This window comes from Coregonus clupeaformis, chromosome 14, assembly GCF_020615455.1.
Source record: "Coregonus clupeaformis isolate EN_2021a chromosome 14, ASM2061545v1, whole genome shotgun sequence".
Lineage (NCBI taxonomy): Eukaryota > Metazoa > Chordata > Actinopteri > Salmoniformes > Salmonidae > Coregonus > Coregonus clupeaformis.
The window spans coordinates 13,666,252-13,688,305 of record NC_059205.1 but is presented as its reverse complement, the minus strand read 5'-3'; the positions used below and the strand labels follow the sequence as shown (position 1 = coordinate 13,688,305).

Here is a 22,054-nt window from a genome sequence, read left to right as displayed (position 1 = left end):
CAAATTTTGCGCTCTGTTGTCAGGGTTCCTATTCCGTCCACGTTTGAGCGGTAATGAGAATGAATGCTGATGTGCGGAGCACATCCCCTGAGCAGGGCCAGGCAAACCGTTGAGGGGGGAGATGGAGGGCCTATTCTGCTATTACCCCGTTCCGCTTGAGAGAGCCCCAGCCACCAGCCAGCCAGGGCTGATCCAATAAGCCAGCAGCAGTTGGGATCAATACAGCATGTACCGCTGCGACACCTGGTCCTCCTTAATACACTCTCAGTAGTTGGAGAATAATTGATTAGACCTCAACTTAATATGTGCTAAATGTCTACTTTCATTCATCGTTGCAGCAGTAGGGAACTGTATTTCACAGTTTGAAGAGCTTTCAGAGAGAACTGTTTGTGAGAATAGCATGCCCAGTTGAGCTGGTGCATTATTATGGATATTGAGATTATGATTATCCTAGTTCATGGCCATTGCCCCATGGACGTATCTGAATAGATGAGAGGGTGTTTGTTTGGATGTGTTCCAGTGTTCTCGTCCTCAGACAAACGCATGTCCTCAAGCACTGTGTATAATCCCCTTTATTTCTCTTTGATTCTTTCTCTTTTATTTTATAGCTTGTGTTAACCCCTCTTCCTCTATATATCTCATTCTCTCTCTCCTTCTATCTCTCTCTCTCAGCTGCACACTGACATGGACAGAGGTGATGGGCGCACCAAGTACGTGCTGAGGGGCGAGGGGGCGGGGGCGGTGTTTGTGATTGACGAGAAGACGGGCAACATCCACGTCACCAAGCCCCTGGACCGCGAGGAAAAGGACGAGTACCGCCTCATCGCCACAGCAACCGACCGGCAGACCGACCGGGCCCTGGAGCCCTCATCCACGTTCATCATCAGAGTGCAGGACATCAACGACAACCCACCTCTGTTTGAGGAAGGGCCCTACAGCGCCACAGTGCCTGAGATGGCCAACATAGGTACTGCAGGGGTGCCGTTGTCTTTTTTAATCTGCTGCTGCTTGCTACCTTTAATAATAATTTTACCCATTTTGATGTGTGCTTGCTTTTCAAAGCTCGGTCTCAGATTGAGATGTTCAGTCAATCATGGCTTCAATATTTACCTGGATTCGATATTTACCAAGGTGTTTTTCAAAATGCACAATGGTTTGTTGCGAGACTAGCACCTAGCGGCGCGTGAGAGTCTTATCAAAGAACTGTTACATAAAACTGGTAATATCTTCCACCGTCAATGCCACAGTGGTGATGGAATGGGATAATGATAGTAGTCACACTGACACCAAGTCAGCTTGTTGAAGAGATTGGTTGAGATATCTTTCATCATCTCCTTTCACTATGAATTGAGATTGAGTTTGCTTCCCCTGATTGTGAATTTCAGCCCTAAGTCTAGTTTTAAGTGGATACGAGGATTTGATTTCTACCACTGCTTTAGCATTACAGTATTTCACATGGAAATGATCCACTATGGTATTCACACAGTATCCATTCACTGGTAATACATCTCAGTCTGAATGCATCATCACTCCAAATTGTGACTGTGTTTTAGCAGCCTGCATATCATAAGGTTTCTGTCTCTCTTGTGCTTGTTCTGTCAAACCCCACAGTCAAACTTGTTTGATCTGTCTATCTGATCATTCTTGTACTGCCGCGTACCTCAAAACAATTGCTCCTCTCGCCCTTCCTCTCTCTCTCTCTCCATCTTCCATTTGCCTTTCCTCTGCCTGTTAACTACCTGTGATAGATCAGTAACCAGTTTCTCCCTCCCTCCCTCCCTCGCCTCTCTCCCTCCCTCGCCTCTCTCCCTCCCTCGCCTCCCTCCCTCCCTCCCTCCCTCCCTCCCTCCCTCCCTCCCTCCCTCCCTCCCTCCCTCCCTCCCTCACTCTCTCTCCCGGTGACACTGTCAGGGCTTTGATGTCAGAAAACAGCAACAGCTGCTCCCACAAATCCCTTCTACCCTCAGAGCTTGTCAGCCCAGTGCCCCATGGGAAACGTAGTTCTTCTTTCCAAACTGTATATATATTTTTTTGCTACAATTTCAATTTCTCACATGAAGCTGACGGTCTTTGATTTATTTGGTGGGAAAAAAGTCCATATCTGTCAGGAGAGGCAGAGATTCAGGACATGAGGGAGTCAGGGGGGAGACAAGGGGGGCAACCGACAGACGGAGAGATTGAGAGAGGGAGCAAAAGGGAATTGGAGACGGAGATGAAGAGAAATGAAGTGAGACAGACATAATCAAGAGAGAAAGAAGGTGAGCAGCAGGGGAGAAAGAAAGTGAATAAAGTATTTGTCACACTGCTGCCGAAAGAGAGTGAGGGGGTATGAGAGAGCGAGAGGGAGAGAGAGATGGAGAAATAGAGAGGTAGGAGTTGTCAGCCAGCCAGCCAGCCAGTCAGTCAGTCAGTATTTGGCTCTCTGGTTGTTGTGGTGTGCTAATGTACTGCTGTGTCTGGGCAGTGTGTGTGTGTATGTGTGTGTGTTATGTTGTTTTAACGCTGCTCTGCTTTCTCCCTCCTCCCTCAGGTACTTCTATAATCCAGGTGACAGCGACAGATGCTGATGACCCAACCTATGGCAACAGTGCCAGGCTGGTGTACACACTTGTGCAGGGACAGCAGTTCTTCTCTGTGGACCCACAGACAGGTGAGTGCCTCTCGCTCTCCACTTGGTGTGCACGCACTCCTTCCCTCTCTGCTCCCAACCATTTTCTCCCTCTTCAAACCTCTTTACAGTGTGTATCCCCACAGCGCTTTCTTTCTCTCCCTCCTTCAATCCCCCTCTCAGTCCCTCACACTCTCTGTCATGCATACCGATCCCTCTCTATCTACCCCCTCCCTGTATTCCCTCCTCTCACCTCCCTCTCCATCGCCCCCTCCCCATATTCCTTCCTTTCACCTCCCTCCCATTCGCCTCCCTCCCATTCGCCTCAGTCTCTTCTCCCCATATTCCCTCCTCTCCCTTCCCTCCCATTCGCCCCTATCTCCGTTCCCCTATTCCTTCTCTCTGTGTGTCCCCTCCTGCTCCCTCTCAGTTAATCCAGTTCAAGCTCCATTCAAATGTATTCAGACTGCCAGAGTCTATGTGCATCCAACAGACTGTAGCAACCGCCTTAAATGATACTTTCTGAAGGAGGAAAAACAAAAAGACGTGTGTTCAAAGGGAAATGTCAGAAAAGGTTTGTGAACTATTAAAGGCGGAGATTAAAAAGGCTCAGAGGACCTGTCTCTTCACTCAAATCTACTGTGTGTTTTGGTGGGCTTTGGTGTCAACCCAGGGTCCCTGAGGAAGATGGGGAAAGTCTTCTATTGAGTCCCCTGTTGCCTCACTACGTGATTGACAGCCTGCAAGCTAGTAATCACTAAGGGCGTTTTCACACATGAAATTCGGTACCCTGGTTCGGTTTCCTGGAGCTTTTGTGAGAATTCTACAGAAAACGTTTTGCTTTCACAAGACCTGAACATAACCGTTTCAGGGTGCGATTAGCAAGACGCACATTCTACATGATGTTAGCGAGCTAGCTTGTTTACAATGGGTTAAAAGGTTCCACGTGACTCGCGCTGCCGCATCACAATACCTGGTACTCTGGTCCTGGATCTTGGACCCACTACTCATACAGGTCCAGGATTAGTTTCAGCCAGGGTTTGTTTGCGTTTCACACATGCTTTATAGCACGGATCAGGGTATCAAACGCTCCAGGATCCGGATCATAAGGGGATATGTGAAAGCGCTCAAAGTTTTATACAGTATGCATTACAGAATGCTTACTGTATGAGTGTGTCACCTAGATATACATTTTGAAGTCTGTTTGCGGAGTGGGTTTGTGTTTGGGCGTGTGAGTACTAGTTGGTTTATTCTATTTGTAGACAAGGGGTTATAGGTATACAGCGTCTGCAATGCTGTTATTGAATTCTAATGCATTTTAATTGTGTTGACATAGAGGGACTGATCTCCTGAGTGAAGAGTGCTCTGCTGGTGGGTTTTTACATGGTAATTGGTGATATTAGCCTAATTCTGCCCAGTGTGTTAACTACAACTCTCATCCATTAGGGATGGATTGAAATGTACAGAATGGGTACCTGGAGGAAAATGGGGGAGGGTCATGCTTAGGGCTGTGGCGGTAATTGGATAACCATGACATTGACGGTTTTGGATGAAGACCGTCATGGAAATAAAATAACAGGCCAAAATAAAATGTTTTATCAACTTTTTTTTATGTAGATATACTTTACCCATAGCGGGAGTGTTAACTATTGATTACATGGTATTGTTTCGCTAACTTCAAATCAAATCAAATTTTATTGGTCGCAACACACATATTTAGCAGATGTTATTGTGGGTGTAGCGAAATGCTTGTGTTCCTAGCTCCAACAGTGCAGTAATATCTAACAATACACAACAATACACACAAAGCTAAAAAGTAAAAGAATGGAATTAAGAAATATATAGAAATATTAGGACGAGCAATGTCGGAGTCCGGAGAATAAATATATAGACAGTACCAGTCAAAAGTTTGGACACAACTACTCATTCAAGGGTTTTTCTTTATTTTTACTATTTTCTACATTGTAGAACAATAGTGAAGACATCAAAACTATGAAATAACACATATGGAATCATGTATAACCAAAAACGTGTTAAACAAATAAAAATATATGTTATATTTGAGATTCTTCAAAGTAGCCACCCTTTGCCTTGATGACAGCTTTGCACACTCTTGGCATTCTCTCAACAAGCTTCATGAGGTAGTCACCTGGAATGCATTTCAATTAACAGGTGTGCCTTGTTAAAAGTTAATTTGTGGAATTTATTTCCTTAATGCGTTTAAGCCAATCAGTTGTGTTGTGACAAGGTAGGTTTGGTATACAGAAGATAGCCTTATTTGGTAAAAGACCAATTCCATATTATGGCAAGAACAGCTCAAATAAGTAAAGAGAAATTACAGTCCATCATTACTTTAAGACATGAAGGTCAGTCAATCCGGAAAATGTCAAGAACTATGAAAGTTTCTTCAAGTGCAGTCTCAAAAACCATCAAACGCTATGATGAAACTGGCTCTCATGAGGACCGCCACAGGAAAGGATGACCCAGCGTTACCTCTGCTGCAGAGGATAAGTTCGTTAGAGTTAACTGCACCTCAGATTGCGGCCCAAATAAATGCTTCACAGAGTTCAAAATTAAATAAATTAAATATGCCATTTAGCAGACGCTTTTATCCAAAGCGACTTACAGTCATGCGTGCATAAATTTTTTTTTTGTGTATGGGTGGTCCCGGGGATCGAACCCACTATCTTGGCATTACAAGCGCCGTGCTCTACCAGCTGAGCTACAGAGGACCACATTCAAGTAACAGACACATCTCAACATCAACTGTTCAGAGGAGACTGCATGAATCAGGCCTTCATGGTCAAATTGCTGCAAATAAACCATTACTAAAGGACACCAATAATAAGAAGAGACTTGCTTGGGCCAAGAAAGCAATGGACATTAGACCAGTGGAAGTCTGTCCTTTGGTCTGATAAGTCCAAATGTGAGATTTTCGGTTCCAACTGCCGTGTCTTTGTGAGACGCAGAGTAGGTGAACGGATGATCTCTGCATGTGTGCTTCCCATCGTGAAGCATGGAGGAGGAGGTGTGATTGTGTGGGGATGCTTTGCTGGTGACACTGTCTGTGATTTATTTAGAATTCAAGGCACACTTAACCAGCATGGCTACCACAGCATTCTGCAGCAATTCGCCATCCCATCAGGTTTGCGCTTAGTGGGACTATCATTTGTTTTTCAACAGGACAATGACCCAACACAGCTCCAGGCTGTGTAAGGGCTATTTGACCAAGAAGGAGAGTGATGGAGTGCTGCATCAGATGACCTGGCCTCCACAATCACCCGACCTCAACCCAATGGAGATGGTTTGGGATGCGTTGGACCACAGAATGAAGGAAAAGTAGCCAACAAGTGCTCAGCATATGTGGGAACTCCTTCAAGACTATTGGAAAATCATTCCCGGTGAAGCTGGTTGAGAGAATGCCAAGAGTGTGCTCAAGCTGTCATCAAGGCAAAGGGTGGCTACTTTGAAGAATCTCAAATATAAAATATACACTACCGTTCAAAAGTTTTGGGTCACTTAGAAATGTCCTTGTTTTCGAAAGAAAAGCAATGTTTTTGTCCATTAAAATAACATCAAATTGATCAAAAATACAGTGTAGCCATATCTCAGACTGGCCAATAAAAAGAAAAGATATGGCTACACTGTATTTTTGATCAATTTGATGTTATTTTAATGGACAAAAACATTGCTTTTCTTTCGAAAACAAGGACATTTCTAAGTGACCCAAAACTATTTTTGATCAATTTGATGTTATTTTAATGGACAAAAACATTGCTTTTCTTTTCTTTTTATTGGCCAGTCTGAGATATGGCTTTTTCTTTGCAACTCTGCCTAGAAGGTCAGCATCCCGGAGTCGCCTCTTCACTGTTGACGTTGAGACTGGTGTTTTGCGGGTAGTATTTAATGAAGCTGCCAGTTGAGGACCTGTGAGGCGCCTGTTTCTCAAACTAGACACTCTAATGTATTTGTCATCTTGTTCACTTGTACACCGGGGCCTCCCACTCCTCTTTCTATTCTGGTTAGAGCCAGTTTGCTCTGTTCTGTGAAGGGAGTAGTACACAGCTTTGTACGAAATCTTCAGTTTCTTGGCAATTTCTGGCATGGAATAGCCTTCATTTCTCAGAACAAGAATAGACTGATGAGTTTCAGAAGAAAGTTATTTGTTTCTGGCCATTTTGAGTCTGTAATCGAACCAACAATTGCTGATGCTCCAGATACTCAAATAGTCTCAGGAAGGCCAGTTTAATTGCTTCTTTAATCAGCACAACAGTTTTCAGCTGTGCTAACATAATTGCAAAAGGGTTTTCTAATTATCAATTAGCCTTTTAAAATGATAAACTTGGATTAGCAAACACAACGTGCCATTGGAACACAGGACTAATGGTTGCTGATAATGGGCCTCTGTACGCCTATGTAGATATTCCATAAAAAAATCAGCCGTTTCCAGCTACAATAGCCATTTACAACATTAAATGTATTTTTGATCAATTTGATGTTATTTTAATGGACAAATAAATTGCTTTACTTTCGAAAAAGAAGGACATTTCTAAGTGACCCCAAACTTTTGAATAGTAGTTTATTTTGATTTGTTTAACGCTTTTTCGTTTCCAGCTACAATAGCCATTTACAACATTAAATGTATTTTTGATCAATTTGATGTTATTTTAATGGACAAATAAATTGCTTTACTTTCGAAAAAGAAGGACATTTCTAAGTGACCCCAAACTTTTGAATAGTAGTGTATTTTGATTTGTTTAATGCTTTTTGGGTTACTACATGATTCAATATGCATTATTTCATAGTATTGATGTCTTCACTATTATTCTACAATGTAGAAAATAGTACAAATAAAGAAAAACCCTTGAATGAGTCGGTGTGTCCAGACTTTTGACTGGTACTGAATATACACAGTATATTTGATGGGATGTGTAGACAATATACACAATATATGGATAGAATATATAGTATATCTGAAGAATAGTATATGTACATCAATAGTTAAATAGGATAGGCCTTGACTAGAATACAGTATATACAGTGCTATGAAAAACTATTTGCCCCCTTTCTAATTTTCTCTACTTTTGCATATTTGTGATACTGAATGTTATCAGATCTTCAACCAAAACCTAATATTAGATAAAGGGAACATAAGTGAACAAATAACACAACAATTACATATTTATTTCATAAACAAAGTTATGCAACACCCAATTCCCCTGTGTGAAAAAGTAATTAGAATTAAAAAATTAGAAAATTAGAAATGGGTCAAATACTTTTTCATAGTACTGTACATATGAAGTGGGTAAAACAATATGTAAACATTATTTAAAACAGGGGCGCAACTTTCACATGCCCCCCCCACACACACACACACATTCTGAAATAGCATTTTGGTTCCCCTCCACTATTTTTTAAATTGGAATGTGATACAAAACAAGGCAACAGTGTGCTTTAGGACCATCCGGACACCTGCGAGCGGTCAGGTAGGCTGTTTGGAGTGTTTATCCGACTGGATTTAGGACCACGCGGACCCCACAGTGGGCTGACAGGCTGTGTGAAAGCAAAGCTTCTGGAAGGCTGGCTGGACCAGCACGGGAGAGTTGAGCATAGTTCAGTGTAAGCATTACGCTCTTTCACTGAGTTCTAAATGGAACAGAAACTGGCTACTCTTTAGTTGACTGATGTTGCTGCTGTTTAACTTAACAGAAAAAAAACTAAACTAGTGTTTATTCACAGTGCTGAGCTAGTATTGTAACTGACATGTAACGTTAGCTAATGTTTCATCCCCTCTCGACTGAGGTGAATGAATAAGCTACGCTAGTGAGTAGCTACCTCAGCCAGGTCAGCTCTAGCCTCTAGTTATCTGTCAGATACGAGAGGAGATGGCTATTATTACTATCTAACAGCAGTTGTTTGTATTGACATGTTTTGTAGCCTTTGTTTTGTCACGTTTCAGAAGTAATAAAGTTGGCTTACATTAGCTATTATTTTTGCCTCAATTAAACTAGACCTGAATCAAACGATGAAACCATCAGCCAAACGATTGAAGATTGATATTCAGACGTTTTTTTCAGTGAAATGTGAGTTGTATTAGTCAGTATGTCAATGTAACATTATGGATCTGTCAGTTTCCCTAGCTAATTCCCTTTTCACACTGACACAATAATAAACAGCTCTAATGTTACAGGCTTCACTGTCATGGTGCACAGGAGAGGTCTGCAGGACTGATTTCTTCATCCCGCTCCCGCCCTTTCTATTCGACTCCCACCAGCTACCGCAAGAACTGGTCCCAAACCCAACCGCAGTCCCGCAGTCCTCTGTAGCTCAATTGGTAGAGCACGGCGCTTGTAATGCCAGGGTAGTGGGTTCGATCCCCGGGACCACCAATACGTAAAATTGTATGCGCACATGACTGTAAGTCGCTTTGGATAAAAGCGTCTGCTAAATGGCATATTATATTATTTATTTTAGGCTTATGTGACGCAGCTCACTTGCCAGCCATGGTCCCAGCAATTTTGCGCCCTATAGGCAATATCAAATGCCCCAAAATAACTTAAGAAATAGGTTAAATTACCAGAGATTCTCACATGGCCCTTACATTGTATTACTGGGCTATATCAGCCAATATGCTAGATGTAGTTAGAAGAGAGCAGAGTTAGAGAGACTTGCTATTTTTATAGCCTACCTTTTAGGGGTGGGAAGATTTTCTGACTGAGAAATATGGGTGATCAATATTTAGGCCTATTTCTAGGCAATGTAGTAAACTATAGCCTAATCATAGACCTTTTTAGGAAGTACATTTCCTTGGAAAGATAACTGCCCCGTGCTTCTCTGCCCATGTATACATAGGCTATAGCCTACTCTATTTAATTGAGACCACACGCGTACCTGATCTCGCAGGTATGGCTACTGAACTGGAAGCAGCAAGAATGATGACAGCAACACTTGCTACCTTTTGCATAGTCCTAAAGGATATAGCCTACCTTTTAGGCGGACGATTTGCAGGCAGAGACAAATAAATGGGTAATCCATACTCATTGAAAATGAAAAGGCGCAACGCTCGCTCACCATAGTAGCCTAACCTATGTGCACATTGTGCCTTTTCCTTTTCAATCATGATTGTAAAAAAATATTGCACTTTGACTTACGTTGGTTGAGCGCCCTCCTCTTCTTTCATTATCAATATTTATTTACAGACACTGTAGTAAACTACAGTCTAATCATATTCAAGTTAACTGCCACGTGATTCTCCACCCATGTAGGCAGCCTACTCTATTTCAGTGTATGAATAATGCGAAAAATATGTGCTTTTAATACAATAGGTAGGCTAACGCATACAAAGTAGAAAGAGGACTTTTCAAAATAATCTGTGGGACAACAAAAATATTTTAATCTCAAAGTCGTCTGTCTGACCGCCCACTCCCGCCTGCAGCATGAAAAATGCTGACCGCGCTGCAATGATCTCTGTCGGGACCAGCATCCCTGGATACACATATGTTAGAATGCCCAGTCATGTTCATAGAATCTCAGACATAAATTACTGCAGTTTAAGACCATCCATAGTATGTACTAACTGAAAATCATGCACTCAGAAATGGTAGTATTCTGCTGGAAGTGTAAAGCACAAAAGGGGACATATTTGCATATGTTGTGGTCTTACGAAGGATGGCTGAATTCTGGCAAAGAGTATGTTATTTTATCTCAGCATGTATACAGATTCTCCCTTCTCCCTGTTTTTGTTTGCTTGGAAATGTTGAGACTGGAGACTGTCAGAAGAAACTGTGTAACCTAGTATTTATAGTGGCTAACAATGCATTGCCATTAATTGGAAGGTTGGTTATCCTCCCACAATGTATGGAAGAAATGTCAAGTTATGTACAGTATCACTAGATTTGTTTTAAGATTAAGGGTATACTATGCACATTTCATAAGGTCTGGATGCCTTACAGTGCGTTCGGAAAGTATTCAGACCCCTTGACTTTTTCCACATTTTGTTACGTTACAGCCTTATTCTAAAATGGATTACGTTAATTTTTTCCCTCATCAATCTACACACAATACCCCATAATGACAAAGTGAAAACAGGTTTTTAGATTTTTTTGCAAATGTAATAAAAAAATAAAACAGAAATACCTTATTTAACTATTCAGACCCTTTGCTATGAGAATCGAAATTGAGCTCAGGTGCATCCTGTTTCCATAGATCATCCTTGTGATGTTTTTACAACTTGATTGGAGTCCACCTGTGGTAAATTAAATTGATTGGACATGACTTGGAAAGGCACACAACTGTCTATATAAGGTCCCACAGTTGACACCAATTACGTGAACAGCGAGAGCACATGCACAGGCCGGGCTCTAGGCCTATGTAGAATTCTGGAGGGCACTTTTTCGCTGAGCTGGCCAAAAAAGAGGCCGCTAGTTAAGGCCCAGACGGAGCCGAACCTCCCAAATCACAGCCTCATTCTGGTGAGAAATGAAGTTTGATCAGCTATAATAAAAACCATGTATCTATGTGAAGTTATTGTTAATGTATAATTGTTATTCAGATGCCCTAGCAAATCAACCAACAAAATAGGCTAATTTTCTTGAATCATTCAATGTTGCATTACCATAGGCCCATTGTATTTTCACAACGAAATTAGCCGGTTTTGTTTGTTTTATTTAGCCAATCATACTCTAGTTAAACCACTGCTTATAATTAAATATTAATGATAATATAGAAAATATTCTGTGTATACTACACCAGAAAGCATGATTTGGAGGAACATTAGCTTCTTTAAAAATAAATAAGCTGTGGATCGTTTTAAATCCCATAGCCTGTCGGAGTTGCAAATGTCAGCGAAAGAGAGGCCCAGCCAGGCATATCGGTAATATTTCAAACTACAATCGCCGGAAAACATAGTTTGGAAAGCAATTGGCTATTGCTTCAAAGAGAAGACAATGAAAAGACTAATCTGTCTTTTATTTATCAAAATTCTCCAATTAATTGAGCAAACAGTATTATTGGCACCAGCGGCGCATTGGCCAGATCCCCAGTGAATGTGAATATTCACTGTCTTTATCATTGGGTCAGCGCCACTTGAAAGTCGTATTAAAAAAGATTCTGTTAATCTCTCCAGTCATATAAAGTGTAGTAGAATTGCATTAAATGTTTTTATAGAAAACTCTTAGAGATTTACCCACAAAGACTCACAGCTGTAATCGCTGCCAAAGGTGTTTTACAAAGTATTGACTCAGTGGTGTGAATACTTATGTAAATTAGATTTCTGTATTTAATTTTCAATAAATATGCTAAAATGTCTAAAAGCATGTTTTCACTTTGTCATTATGGGGTATTGTGTGTAGATGGGTGAGAATTATATATATATTTTTTTACCATTTTGAATTCAGGCTGTAACAACAAAATGGAATGTTTGTCAATAAGTCAAGGGGTACAAATACTTTCTGAAGGCACTGTATATGTGATTGTGTACAAATGTAAGCAAGGTTTAAAATGATTATTATTTAGTCAAAACATTATATCTGTTTGGGCTTCTTGTGGTCAATTTCCAGTCTACAAATTATTTTGTAATAATTTTCCGGCCCCCTGACTATCCGCTCAAGAAAAAAATGGTTGATGATCCCTGCCATAGGCCTGCCTACCTTTTTATTAAAGAAAATGGCAAAAAGCACAGGCCTACCCCTTGTTAGCTTAAGATTTTGAAGAAAATAAAACAGATCCGATTATATAAAGTTATCTGTGACAGTCCTTTGGTCTGTGATTCTTTATGCTAAAAACAAGCTGTAAAATATACGGGAAAGACGTGACTCCGATGCATATGGAGATATCATTGTTTTGTTTATTTGACATTCAGAACCTGAGCTACAACCTCTATAGCCCCCCCCCCCAAAAAAAAAAATTACTTTGCTTGGGAAGTAATCTAATTCTATCATTCTCAATTGATTAAGCTATTCACTTTCTGTACAATAGAAGATGTTTAAACCCAGACAGCTTTTAGGGAAACACTTGAGACCTCTCGTTGGGTTAAGCCACTTAAGAAGAGTAGCCAGCAGTTAAAGCTTACATTTTTCTGCGTCGGTAGGCCTACTCAGAAAGTACCATGCTCAGATTCCTAATGACGTCTCAGATTGAATTATTTGCAAACAGGGACAGTTTCGTTGCAAACAAGACACACTGATTTGGCATTGGAGAAATATGATAAGATGAACACATAGGCCTATCTCTCTGTCCATTCTTAACCTGTAATTGCTGTAATTTGCGAGGTATTAAAAATGATTCTGCTAATATGTAAAATGGTGTAGAATTGCATGAAATTTTTATAAAAGGCTATTTCTTCTCGGACCTGCAAATACGATGATAGATTCATGCAATGCTTTTACTATAAAGGAGATCTTTCCACCACTACTCTTGTCCACGGTGGTCTGCGAACCCACAATCTTCTGGCCCGAGGCCCTGTGCACTATCAAAATTCCTGCGTTGCTATGTAATGCTTACAGGATGAAGAACAGTTTCTAAAAAGGTATATCTAAGGCTCCGGTCTGTCCAAGAAGTGAGGGTAAACGGTAGACATATTCTCTGCTATCCACTTTGTTTTCATTATTGTTTTGGATATAGGGGAGGGTCACTTGTTATTTTTCAAGCGTTCAGGGAGGGTTTAGGTCAAATATATTTTGCTGAAGGGAGGGCCATCCATTTTCATTTCAGAGAGGTCAGATTTTCTCCATGTAACCCTTATTATAAATAACGTTCACTCCCTTAGTAGGGTTTGCATGCAGAGCCAGTCTACTCTATTCTCTCCCGTCATTTCAAAAGGTCTCATTCTGTACACACACATACCCCAGAGCCACATCACATTAGCTCAGATATTTATGCTGGTGTCTTGTTAATTCCCTACATACTGTTTACAGTACCTAAGCAAAGGCTCATATTTTCACTAGCTTTAAAAGAGCATCCATATTTCAAGGTGATTTAGCTACCTTGGCTGCCGGGCTCCTGGTTTGGCTGGGTTTGGTGAGCAGTGCACAGCTAGAGGCAGCCGCTGTTCAACCAATCATGTGATGCATAATCAGGTCATTCTGCATAGTGGAAATGATTGATCTTGAACTCTCTTTGTCTTTGGTGTGTGTGTTTTTCACAGGTATCCTGCGTACAGCGGTGCCTGATATGGACAGGGAAACCCAGGACCGGTACCTGGTTGTTCTGCAGGCCAAGGACATGGGGGGCCATCTGGGAGGTCTCTCAGGGACCACCACTGTCACTGTGAGGCTGAGTGATGTCAACGACAACCCCCCTCGCTTCACACAGAGTAAGTGACAAACACACGCACACACACCTGTCCCTTCCACACACACTTTAACAGGTATACTTCACACATCGAAAGCCAATTTTTCCAACCTGGGGGCAGTTCTGATGACCCCAGTAAGATTGTGGCCGTGGGCAGGGTTCTATACAGACCACATGTACACACCAGGGGAGAGGAGAGAAAAGGGGAACCCAGGGAGAAGTGCTGCCATTTAACCAGCCTTATTCCTCCAGCCTGTCCAGTGCTGTTAGTGCCCCTGCTGTGACAGGAGGGGGTTAGAATACTATCAAAGCCTGCCTCCAAGCCGCTCTGCTCAATTACATACCAGGGATTAAAAGACACTCACAAAACTGCCCCTTTCTTCCAAATTCAGTGCTGCTTACTGACTTTCACATGGCATTTACCAGTGGGGGGAGGATTAAATAAGAGGGATTGAACCAGGTGTTTGTGAATATTATTATATTCCCTAACAAGTTGTAATGGGATGGTTTGCGGGTCGCAACACTAAATGCTTCTCTAACATCACAAGACTTTTGAAAGCATCCTGGGTTTTGCCTCCAATCCCACCATTCATTACGTTCTTCAAGGAGCCAAGCAGTACTGTACCGTAAGACAGCTTTGAAAGCTGTTAGGGTACAGTTGAAGTCACCACTTTATTTTAAGAATGTGAAATGTCAGAATAATAGTAGAGAATTATTTATTTCAGCTTTTATTTCTTTCATCACATTCCCAGTGGGTCAGAAGTTTACATACACTCAATTAGTATTTGGTAGCATTGCCTTTAAATTGTTTAACTTGGGTCAAACGTTTCGGGTAGCCTTCCACAAGCTTCCCACAATAAGTTGGGTGAATTTTGGCCCATTCCTCCTGACAGAGCTGGTGTAACTGAGTCAGGTTTGTAGGCCTCCTTGCTCGCACACGCTTTTTCAGTTCTGCCCATACATTTTCTATAGGATGTCAGGGATTTGTGATGGCCACTCCAATACCTTGACTTTGTTGTCCTTAAGCCATTTTGCCACAACTTTGGAAGTATGTTTGGTGTCATTGTACATTTGGAAGACCCATTTGCGAACAAGCTTTAACTTCCTGACTGATGTCTTGAGATGTTGCTTCAATATATCCACATCATTTTCCTTCCTCATGATGCCATCTATTTTGTGAAGTGCACCAGTCCCTCCTGCAGCAAAGCACCCCCACAGCATGATGCTGCCACCCCCGTGCTTCACGGTTGGGATGGTGTTCTTCGGCTTGCAAGCATTCCCCTTTTTCCTCCAAACATAATGGCCAAACAGTTCTATTTTTGTTTCATCAGACCAGAGGACATTTCTCCAAAAAGTACAATCTTCGTCCCCATGTGCAGAATGCGTCTCCTTCCTGAGCGGTATGACGGCTGCGTGGTCCCATGGTGTTTATACTTGCATACTATTGTTTGTTCAGATGAATGTGGTACCTTCAGGCGTTTGGAAATTTCTCCCAAGGATGAACCAGACTTGTGGAGGTCTACAATTTCTTTGGCTGATTTATTTTGTTTTTCCCATGATGTCAAGCAAAGAGGCACTGAGTTTGAAGGTAGGCCTTGAAATACATCCGCAGGTACACCTCCAATTGACTCACATTATGTCAATTAGCCTATCAGAAGCTTCTAAAGCCATGACATCATTTTCTGGAATTTTCCAAGCTGTTTAAAGGCACAGTCAACTTCTGACCCACTGGAATTGTGATACAGTGAATTATAAGTGAAATAATCTGTCTGTAAACAATTGTTGGAAAAACTGCTTGTGTCATGCACAAAGTAGATGTCCTAACCGACTTGCCAAAACTATAGTTTGTTAACAAGACATTTGTGGAGTGGTTGAAAAACTAGTTTTAATGACTCCAACCTAAGTGTATGTAAACTTCTGACTTTAACTGTATGTCTTAACACAGGAACCTGACTACCTGTAGAGCTTGTGAACCCAGCAACATGTGGAGATCCACCTTGTGACTTACACCTCTACAATGTTCTAGGAGCCATATGTGGGTTTCTTCTTAGCCAGGGTGGAACATTGATTCATAGCTCAGTGGTAGTTGGCTATTAGGGTGTTACACATGCGGACTCAGGTGCTCTGTGTCCACTCTGGAGTTTTATGCACTTTTAAAATCCTTGGCTGCCAAGGTGATGGATGGATAGGTAGATTGTCTGACGGATGACTACATAGGTAGACCTGATAAGATCAGTGTCTTTTTTATGTGACAACGAGATGAGAGACAGCGATACAGAAAGGGATTTCATTATAAATATTGCTCATTTATTTCCCCGATAGGGTGCCAGTTACTGAGAAAATGAGACTGGGGAAGAGTTAGAGAGATGGTGGGATGTTGAAAGAGAAATAGAGACAGAGTGAGAAAGAGAGAGAATAAGAAAGAGGGGGGTACAGAAAGACAGAGAAATAGAGAATATTGTCATTGACAAACATTCAACATTTTTCTATTTGATATTCATCAATTCCAGCACCACCCCAATATCAACATGTGACAATGGGGGGAATGTTGTTGACCTTTCCTTTCTTAAAGCTACTGTGATCATTTCAGAATGTAACTGTAAGCTGTTACTGCAATTTCAGGTGGAAACTCAATAAAACAAGTTTCAAATATCATGAAAATGTCCAGCTGTCCAGCTGTTTCAAAAATATTGCGCGACCTCCGGAGGTAGCGTTCAAGACGTGAGAAATACATACGTTTACATTACAGTAATGTCTCTCGAGAATCGATAGCTCTCGAGAATCTCGAAATTCTCCTTAATTCTCGATAAGGAGAATAGACCCATAGAGGGGAGAATGAGAAAAAGAGAGGCTTCCCAAGAGAAAGAAAGAGATAAAGACCAGAGTGAGGGAATTATGGTTTGACTGGAGTTATTAAAAGGAGTGAGGCAATGTGCAGAACAGAAAGAGGGAGGAGGTGAAAGAAAGATTGGAACAGGACACACAAAGACCGCCAGAAGGAGAGAGATAATCACACTGTGAAATCTATGAAAAAGGGAGCGAAAGAATGGAGCAGAGGGAGGTAGGATGGTAATCACGTCATTGTCCTCTGAAGAAATGAGTGAGAGAAAAAGAAGAGGTGAAATAACATAGAAGCGTGAGTGGGTGAAGTGATGAAGTCGCAGGGGAGTGAGACTGGCAATGCATAACAGCTTAACTGTGTGTGTGTGTGTGTGTGTTTTAACCTTTATTTAAGCAAGGAGTCAGAAAACCATTCATTATTTTGTGTGACCACCATTTGCTTCATGCAGCGCAACACATCTCCTTCGTATAGCGTTGATCAGGCTGTTGATTGTGGCCTGTGGAATGTTGTCCCACTCCTTTTCAATGGCTGTGCGAAGTTTCTGGATATTGGCGGGAACCTGAACACGCTGTCGTACATGTCGATCCAGAGCATCCCAAACATGCTCAATGGGTGACATGTCTTGTGAGTATGCAGGCCATGGAAGAACTGGGGCATTTTCAGCATCCAGGAATTGTGTACAGGTCCTTGCGACATGTGGCCATGCATTATCATGCTGAAACATGAGGTGATGGCGGCAGATGAATGGCACGACACTGGACCTCAGGATCTCGTCACGGTATCTCTGTGCATTCAAACTGCCATCGATAAAATGCAATTGTGTTCGTTGTCTGTAACTTATGCCTGCCCATACCATAACCCCACCGCCACCATGAGGCACTCTGTTCACAACATTGACATCATCAAACTGCTCGTCCACATGACGCCATACACGTGGTCTGGGGTTGTGAGGCCGGTTGGACGTAGTGCCAAATTCTCTAAAACGATGTTGGTAGAGAAATTAACATTAAATTCTCTGGCAACAGCTCTGGTGGACATTCCTGCAGTCAGCAAGCCAATTGCACACTCCCTCAAAACTTGAGACATCCGTGGCATTGTGTTGTGGGACAAAACTGCACATTGTAGAGTGGCCTTTTACTGTCCCCAGCACAAGGTGCACTTGTGTAATGATCATGTTGTTTAATCAGCTTCTTGATATGCCACACCTGTCACGTGGATGGATTATCTTGGCAAAGGAGAAATGCTCACTAACAGAGATATAAACAAATTTGTGCGGAAAAGTTGAGAGAAATAAGCTTTTTGTGCGTATGGAAAATATCTGGAATGTTTTATTTCAGCTCATGAAACATGGGACCAACACTTTACATGTGGTGTTTATACAGTGCATTCGGAAAGTATTTTTTTTTTTCCACATTTTGTTACGTTACAGCCTTATTCTACAATGTATATATTTTTTTTATACCCTCATCAATCTACACACAATACCCCATAATGACAAAGCAAGGGTACTAGTCCGAGCTCTGGCAGGGCCACTCATGGACATTCAGAGACTTGTCCTGAAGCCACTCCTGCATTTTCCTGGTTGTGTGCGTAGGGTCTTTGTCCTGTTGGAAGGTGAACCAGTCTGAGGTCCTGAGCGCTCTGGAGAAGGTTTTCATTAAGGATCTCCCTGTACTTTGCTCCGTTCATCTTTCCCTCGATCCTGACTAGTCTCCCAGTCCCAGCCGCTGAAAAACATCCCCACAGCATGATGCTGCCACCACCATGCTTCACTGTAAGGATGGTGCCAGGTTTCCTCAAGACATGACGCTTGGCATTCAGGCCAAGGAGTTCAATCATGGTCTGAGAGTCCTTTAGGTGCCTTTTGGCAAACTCCAAGCAGGCTGTATTGTGCCTTTTACTGAGGAGTGGCTTCCGTCTGGCCACTCTACCATAAAGGCCTGATTGGTGGAGTGCTGCAGAGATGGTTGTCCTTCTGGTAGGTTCTCCCATCTCCACAGAGGAACTCTGGAGCTCTGTCAGAGTGACCATCGTGTTTTTGGTCACCTCCCTGACCTAGGCCCTTCTCCCCTGATTGCTCAGTTTGGCTAGGCGGCCAGCTCTAGGAAGAGTCTTGGTGATTTCAAACTTCTTCCATTTAAGAATGATGGAGGCCACTGTGTTCTTGGAGACATTCAATGCCGCAGACATTTTTTGGTACCCTTCCCCAGATCTCTGCCTCGACATAATCCTGTGTCGGAGCTCTACGGACAATTCCTTCAACCTCATGGCTTGGTTTTTGCTCTGACATGCACTGTCAACTGTGGGACCTTATATAGACAGGTGTGTGCCTTTCCAAATCATGTCCAATCAATTGAATTTCTCACAGGTGGACTCCAATCAAGTTTTAGAAACATCTCAAGGATGATCAATGGAAACAGGATGCCCTGAGCTCAATTTCGATTCTCATAGCAAAGGGTCTGAATTAATTAGGTATTTCTGTTTTTTTTTTTAATAGATTTGCAAAATTTTCAAAAACCTGTTTTTGCTTTGTCATTATGGGGTATTGTGTGTAGATTGATTAGAAAAAAAATGTATTTAATCCATTTTTAGAATAAGGCTGTAACATTACAAAATGTGGAAAAAGTGAAGGGGTCTGAATACTTTCCGAATGCACTGTATATACACATCAATTACAAAATACAAAAGACATCATTCAGTAAAAAGGCTATAACATCATGTTTTGCTCAGCCTTGCTCTCCCCTCTTTCACAGTCACATGTATGTGCACACACCCTTTATCTAAAATATGACTCACTGGCTAGAATACTTTTATTGTGTAAATCATTAAAGAAGAATATCTACATGTATTTAATCTGCTTTTTCCTTTAACACAGTGTATCACACACACACACACACACACACTGATGTTTGGCAGTTTGTCAAGCTGAGAGGAGACGGGGAAAGCGAAAGTTGACAAGCTTTGTCATCTTACTTCGGGGCCAACTCCACCTCCTGCTTTCTATCTCTCTCTTTTCCTCTCACTCTCCCTTTCACTGCCTCTACCCAATCTCTTCCCTTTCTGCATCTCTCCCTCTCCCTCTCCCTCTCCCTGTCTCTCTCTCTCTCTCTCTCTCTCTCTCTCTCTCTCTCTCTCTCTCTCTCTCTCTCTCTCTCTCTCTCTCTCTCTCTCCATTAATCCCCTCTATCTCTCCCTTTATCTCTCTCCCACACACTCCCACTGTCCCCAGTCACCCCCTTCACACTGTCCTTTCACACTCCCCATCTGTGCCTGTTTTAGAGCACCACAGAGAGCCAATCACTCTCTCTGATTGTTAAACAGAAGTGTCCATGCGGGATGTCTCCCCACTGTCCTAAAAATATGTCACACTACACTCCAGTCAAACCATAAACCTGCATTTATTAACCAATAGTTATGCTCCCATCACACCATACATTTCATTTAGTACCCTAGCTTGATGAGGTCCACAGAATGCTCCAGAATGGTTTCAGTAATGCTTGTGGCTTGTTCGTACAGTCCTGTAAAATGTCTGACCACAGAGATCCTGTGTAAACACTAGCACTGCATAGGGAGCCACTCTTGAGTTTTGAGTGCTGCTATTTCAAACACCATGTTCAGAGAACTGTCATTTAGTCATAGGGTCAGTAAACACAGACAAAATGTATCCACATCAGTAAACATCATATATAGCAACTCCATTATCGACGAGAGTGGTAGTGGCAAACATTTGTAACATTTCCATCCCGTCAGTGCTATACAATAGCAATTAGCAACTATTTGCTGTATGCAACATTGCATCTAATGTTTTGCTCAATATGACATTGAAAAGGCATTTGTGATTCGACTGCCTCTTCATACGCTTGAGCACGCCATGTCGTATAGCATTGACAATGTAATCTGAGCTGAAGAAGCTGATTAGTGTATGTTTATGAAGCCGTAATGATCTGAGGAGACATTACAGCTAGATGGCTAATCCTTTTCTATGTGACTACCCTCTTCCCATATTCTTCTGCATCACCCAACTCCCATCTCTACCCTGCATTTTCCCAATGTGACCAACCGCTTACCATCTCTCTCTGCATCTTTCCAATGTGACCACCCACTTTCCACTTCTCTATGCGTTTTTCCAGTGGGCGCCTCCCACCCTGTGACTTTAGTTATCACCGTTTGCCCTGTGCATAACATGATAATGACATGAGATGCTCGTTTGAATGCATGAAAATGAGTCCGGAGTGCAAGTTCACTGAGTGTGAAGGAGGGATGGGGGGAAGGATGGGAAGAGGAGAGAAGGAGGGAGGGAATAAGAGTTAAGCCATAAACTGCCTCGTCCCAGCCATAAGGACAGCTGCAATCATGTGAGCCGAAATCATTTCATCTCATTCTGCGTGTGGAAACAGTGCATTGAAACGTCGCTAGTCCTATCTCTGGTTCAGGGCTAGGCTGCAGGGCTCTGGGGCTTTGAATGGTGGATGGGCCTTGTCATGTGACCGTGGAGACGTGGCTGCCTGCTGTACTGTATGTCCTGCGAGGACGATTTATGGACTGATACAGCTGATTGGGTCAGCTGAGAGAATGCAAATAAGCATGCATGACACACACACACACACACACACACACACACACACACACACACAGATTATACACACAGGGCTCCCCTCTGATAGAGAAGCCCTCTGGGTGCTATAGTTATCAGTGGGCCATGAAAACGTCCCTGAAATCACTCCATTGTATCATAACACACAATTAGGCACGGGATGGCATTGCCCCAGAGTTTGTGGTGTGGCATGGTGCTGCCTGGATATGCTCCTCTGGGGTGATGCCTGCCTGCACTACCCTTCCTGCGTGGTTATGCCCACGGGGTTGTGAGGGAGGGAGACGTGGGGTCGTTAGGGTCGCAGTGCCACTGCCTACTGGGTACAGGCTGTTTGTTGTGATTATAGGCCTGGGCAGTGAACACTCAGACTGGAGTACTGACTGGCTAGCTGGCTCTGTTAGAGCAACAGCAATCCAGCTCCAGTCCCTTACAGGAATACACTAACAGCACTCTCCTAGATGAGCTTTCTCCTCCACAGACCCCATGCAGCAAAAGAGCCTGTAGGGAGATATTCATCTCACACAGTAATCGCTACAACACAACGTAGAATAGGCATACATGCCACTATGGCTATGGAAGCCCACGAATACATTCTGAGACTTGAAAATACTAATTAATCGGACAAGGAAGAGGGGAGAGTTTGTAACATCATTAAAGCCAGCAGCGGCCATTTGTTCTAGTTTTCAGGAGGAACAACCTTGGGCCATCATCGTTGTCTCGT

At 42.5% G+C, this 22,054-nt stretch overlaps 1 protein-coding gene across 3 annotated transcripts in view; it reads left to right on the top strand.

The window, feature by feature from the left end:
• The window catches only part of LOC121581119 (cadherin-2B), a 143,895-nt gene that overhangs the window by 68,751 nt on the left and 53,090 nt on the right, over positions 1 to 22,054 (top strand). For all 3 annotated transcript variants that reach the window (XM_045224688.1, XM_045224689.1, XM_045224690.1), the window contains exons 3-5: positions 673 to 967; positions 2,531 to 2,650; positions 13,752 to 13,919. In XM_045224688.1, the coding sequence (XP_045080623.1) occupies positions 673 to 967; positions 2,531 to 2,650; positions 13,752 to 13,919 (583 nt within the window). The remainder of the gene's footprint in view (positions 1 to 672; positions 968 to 2,530; positions 2,651 to 13,751; positions 13,920 to 22,054) is intronic.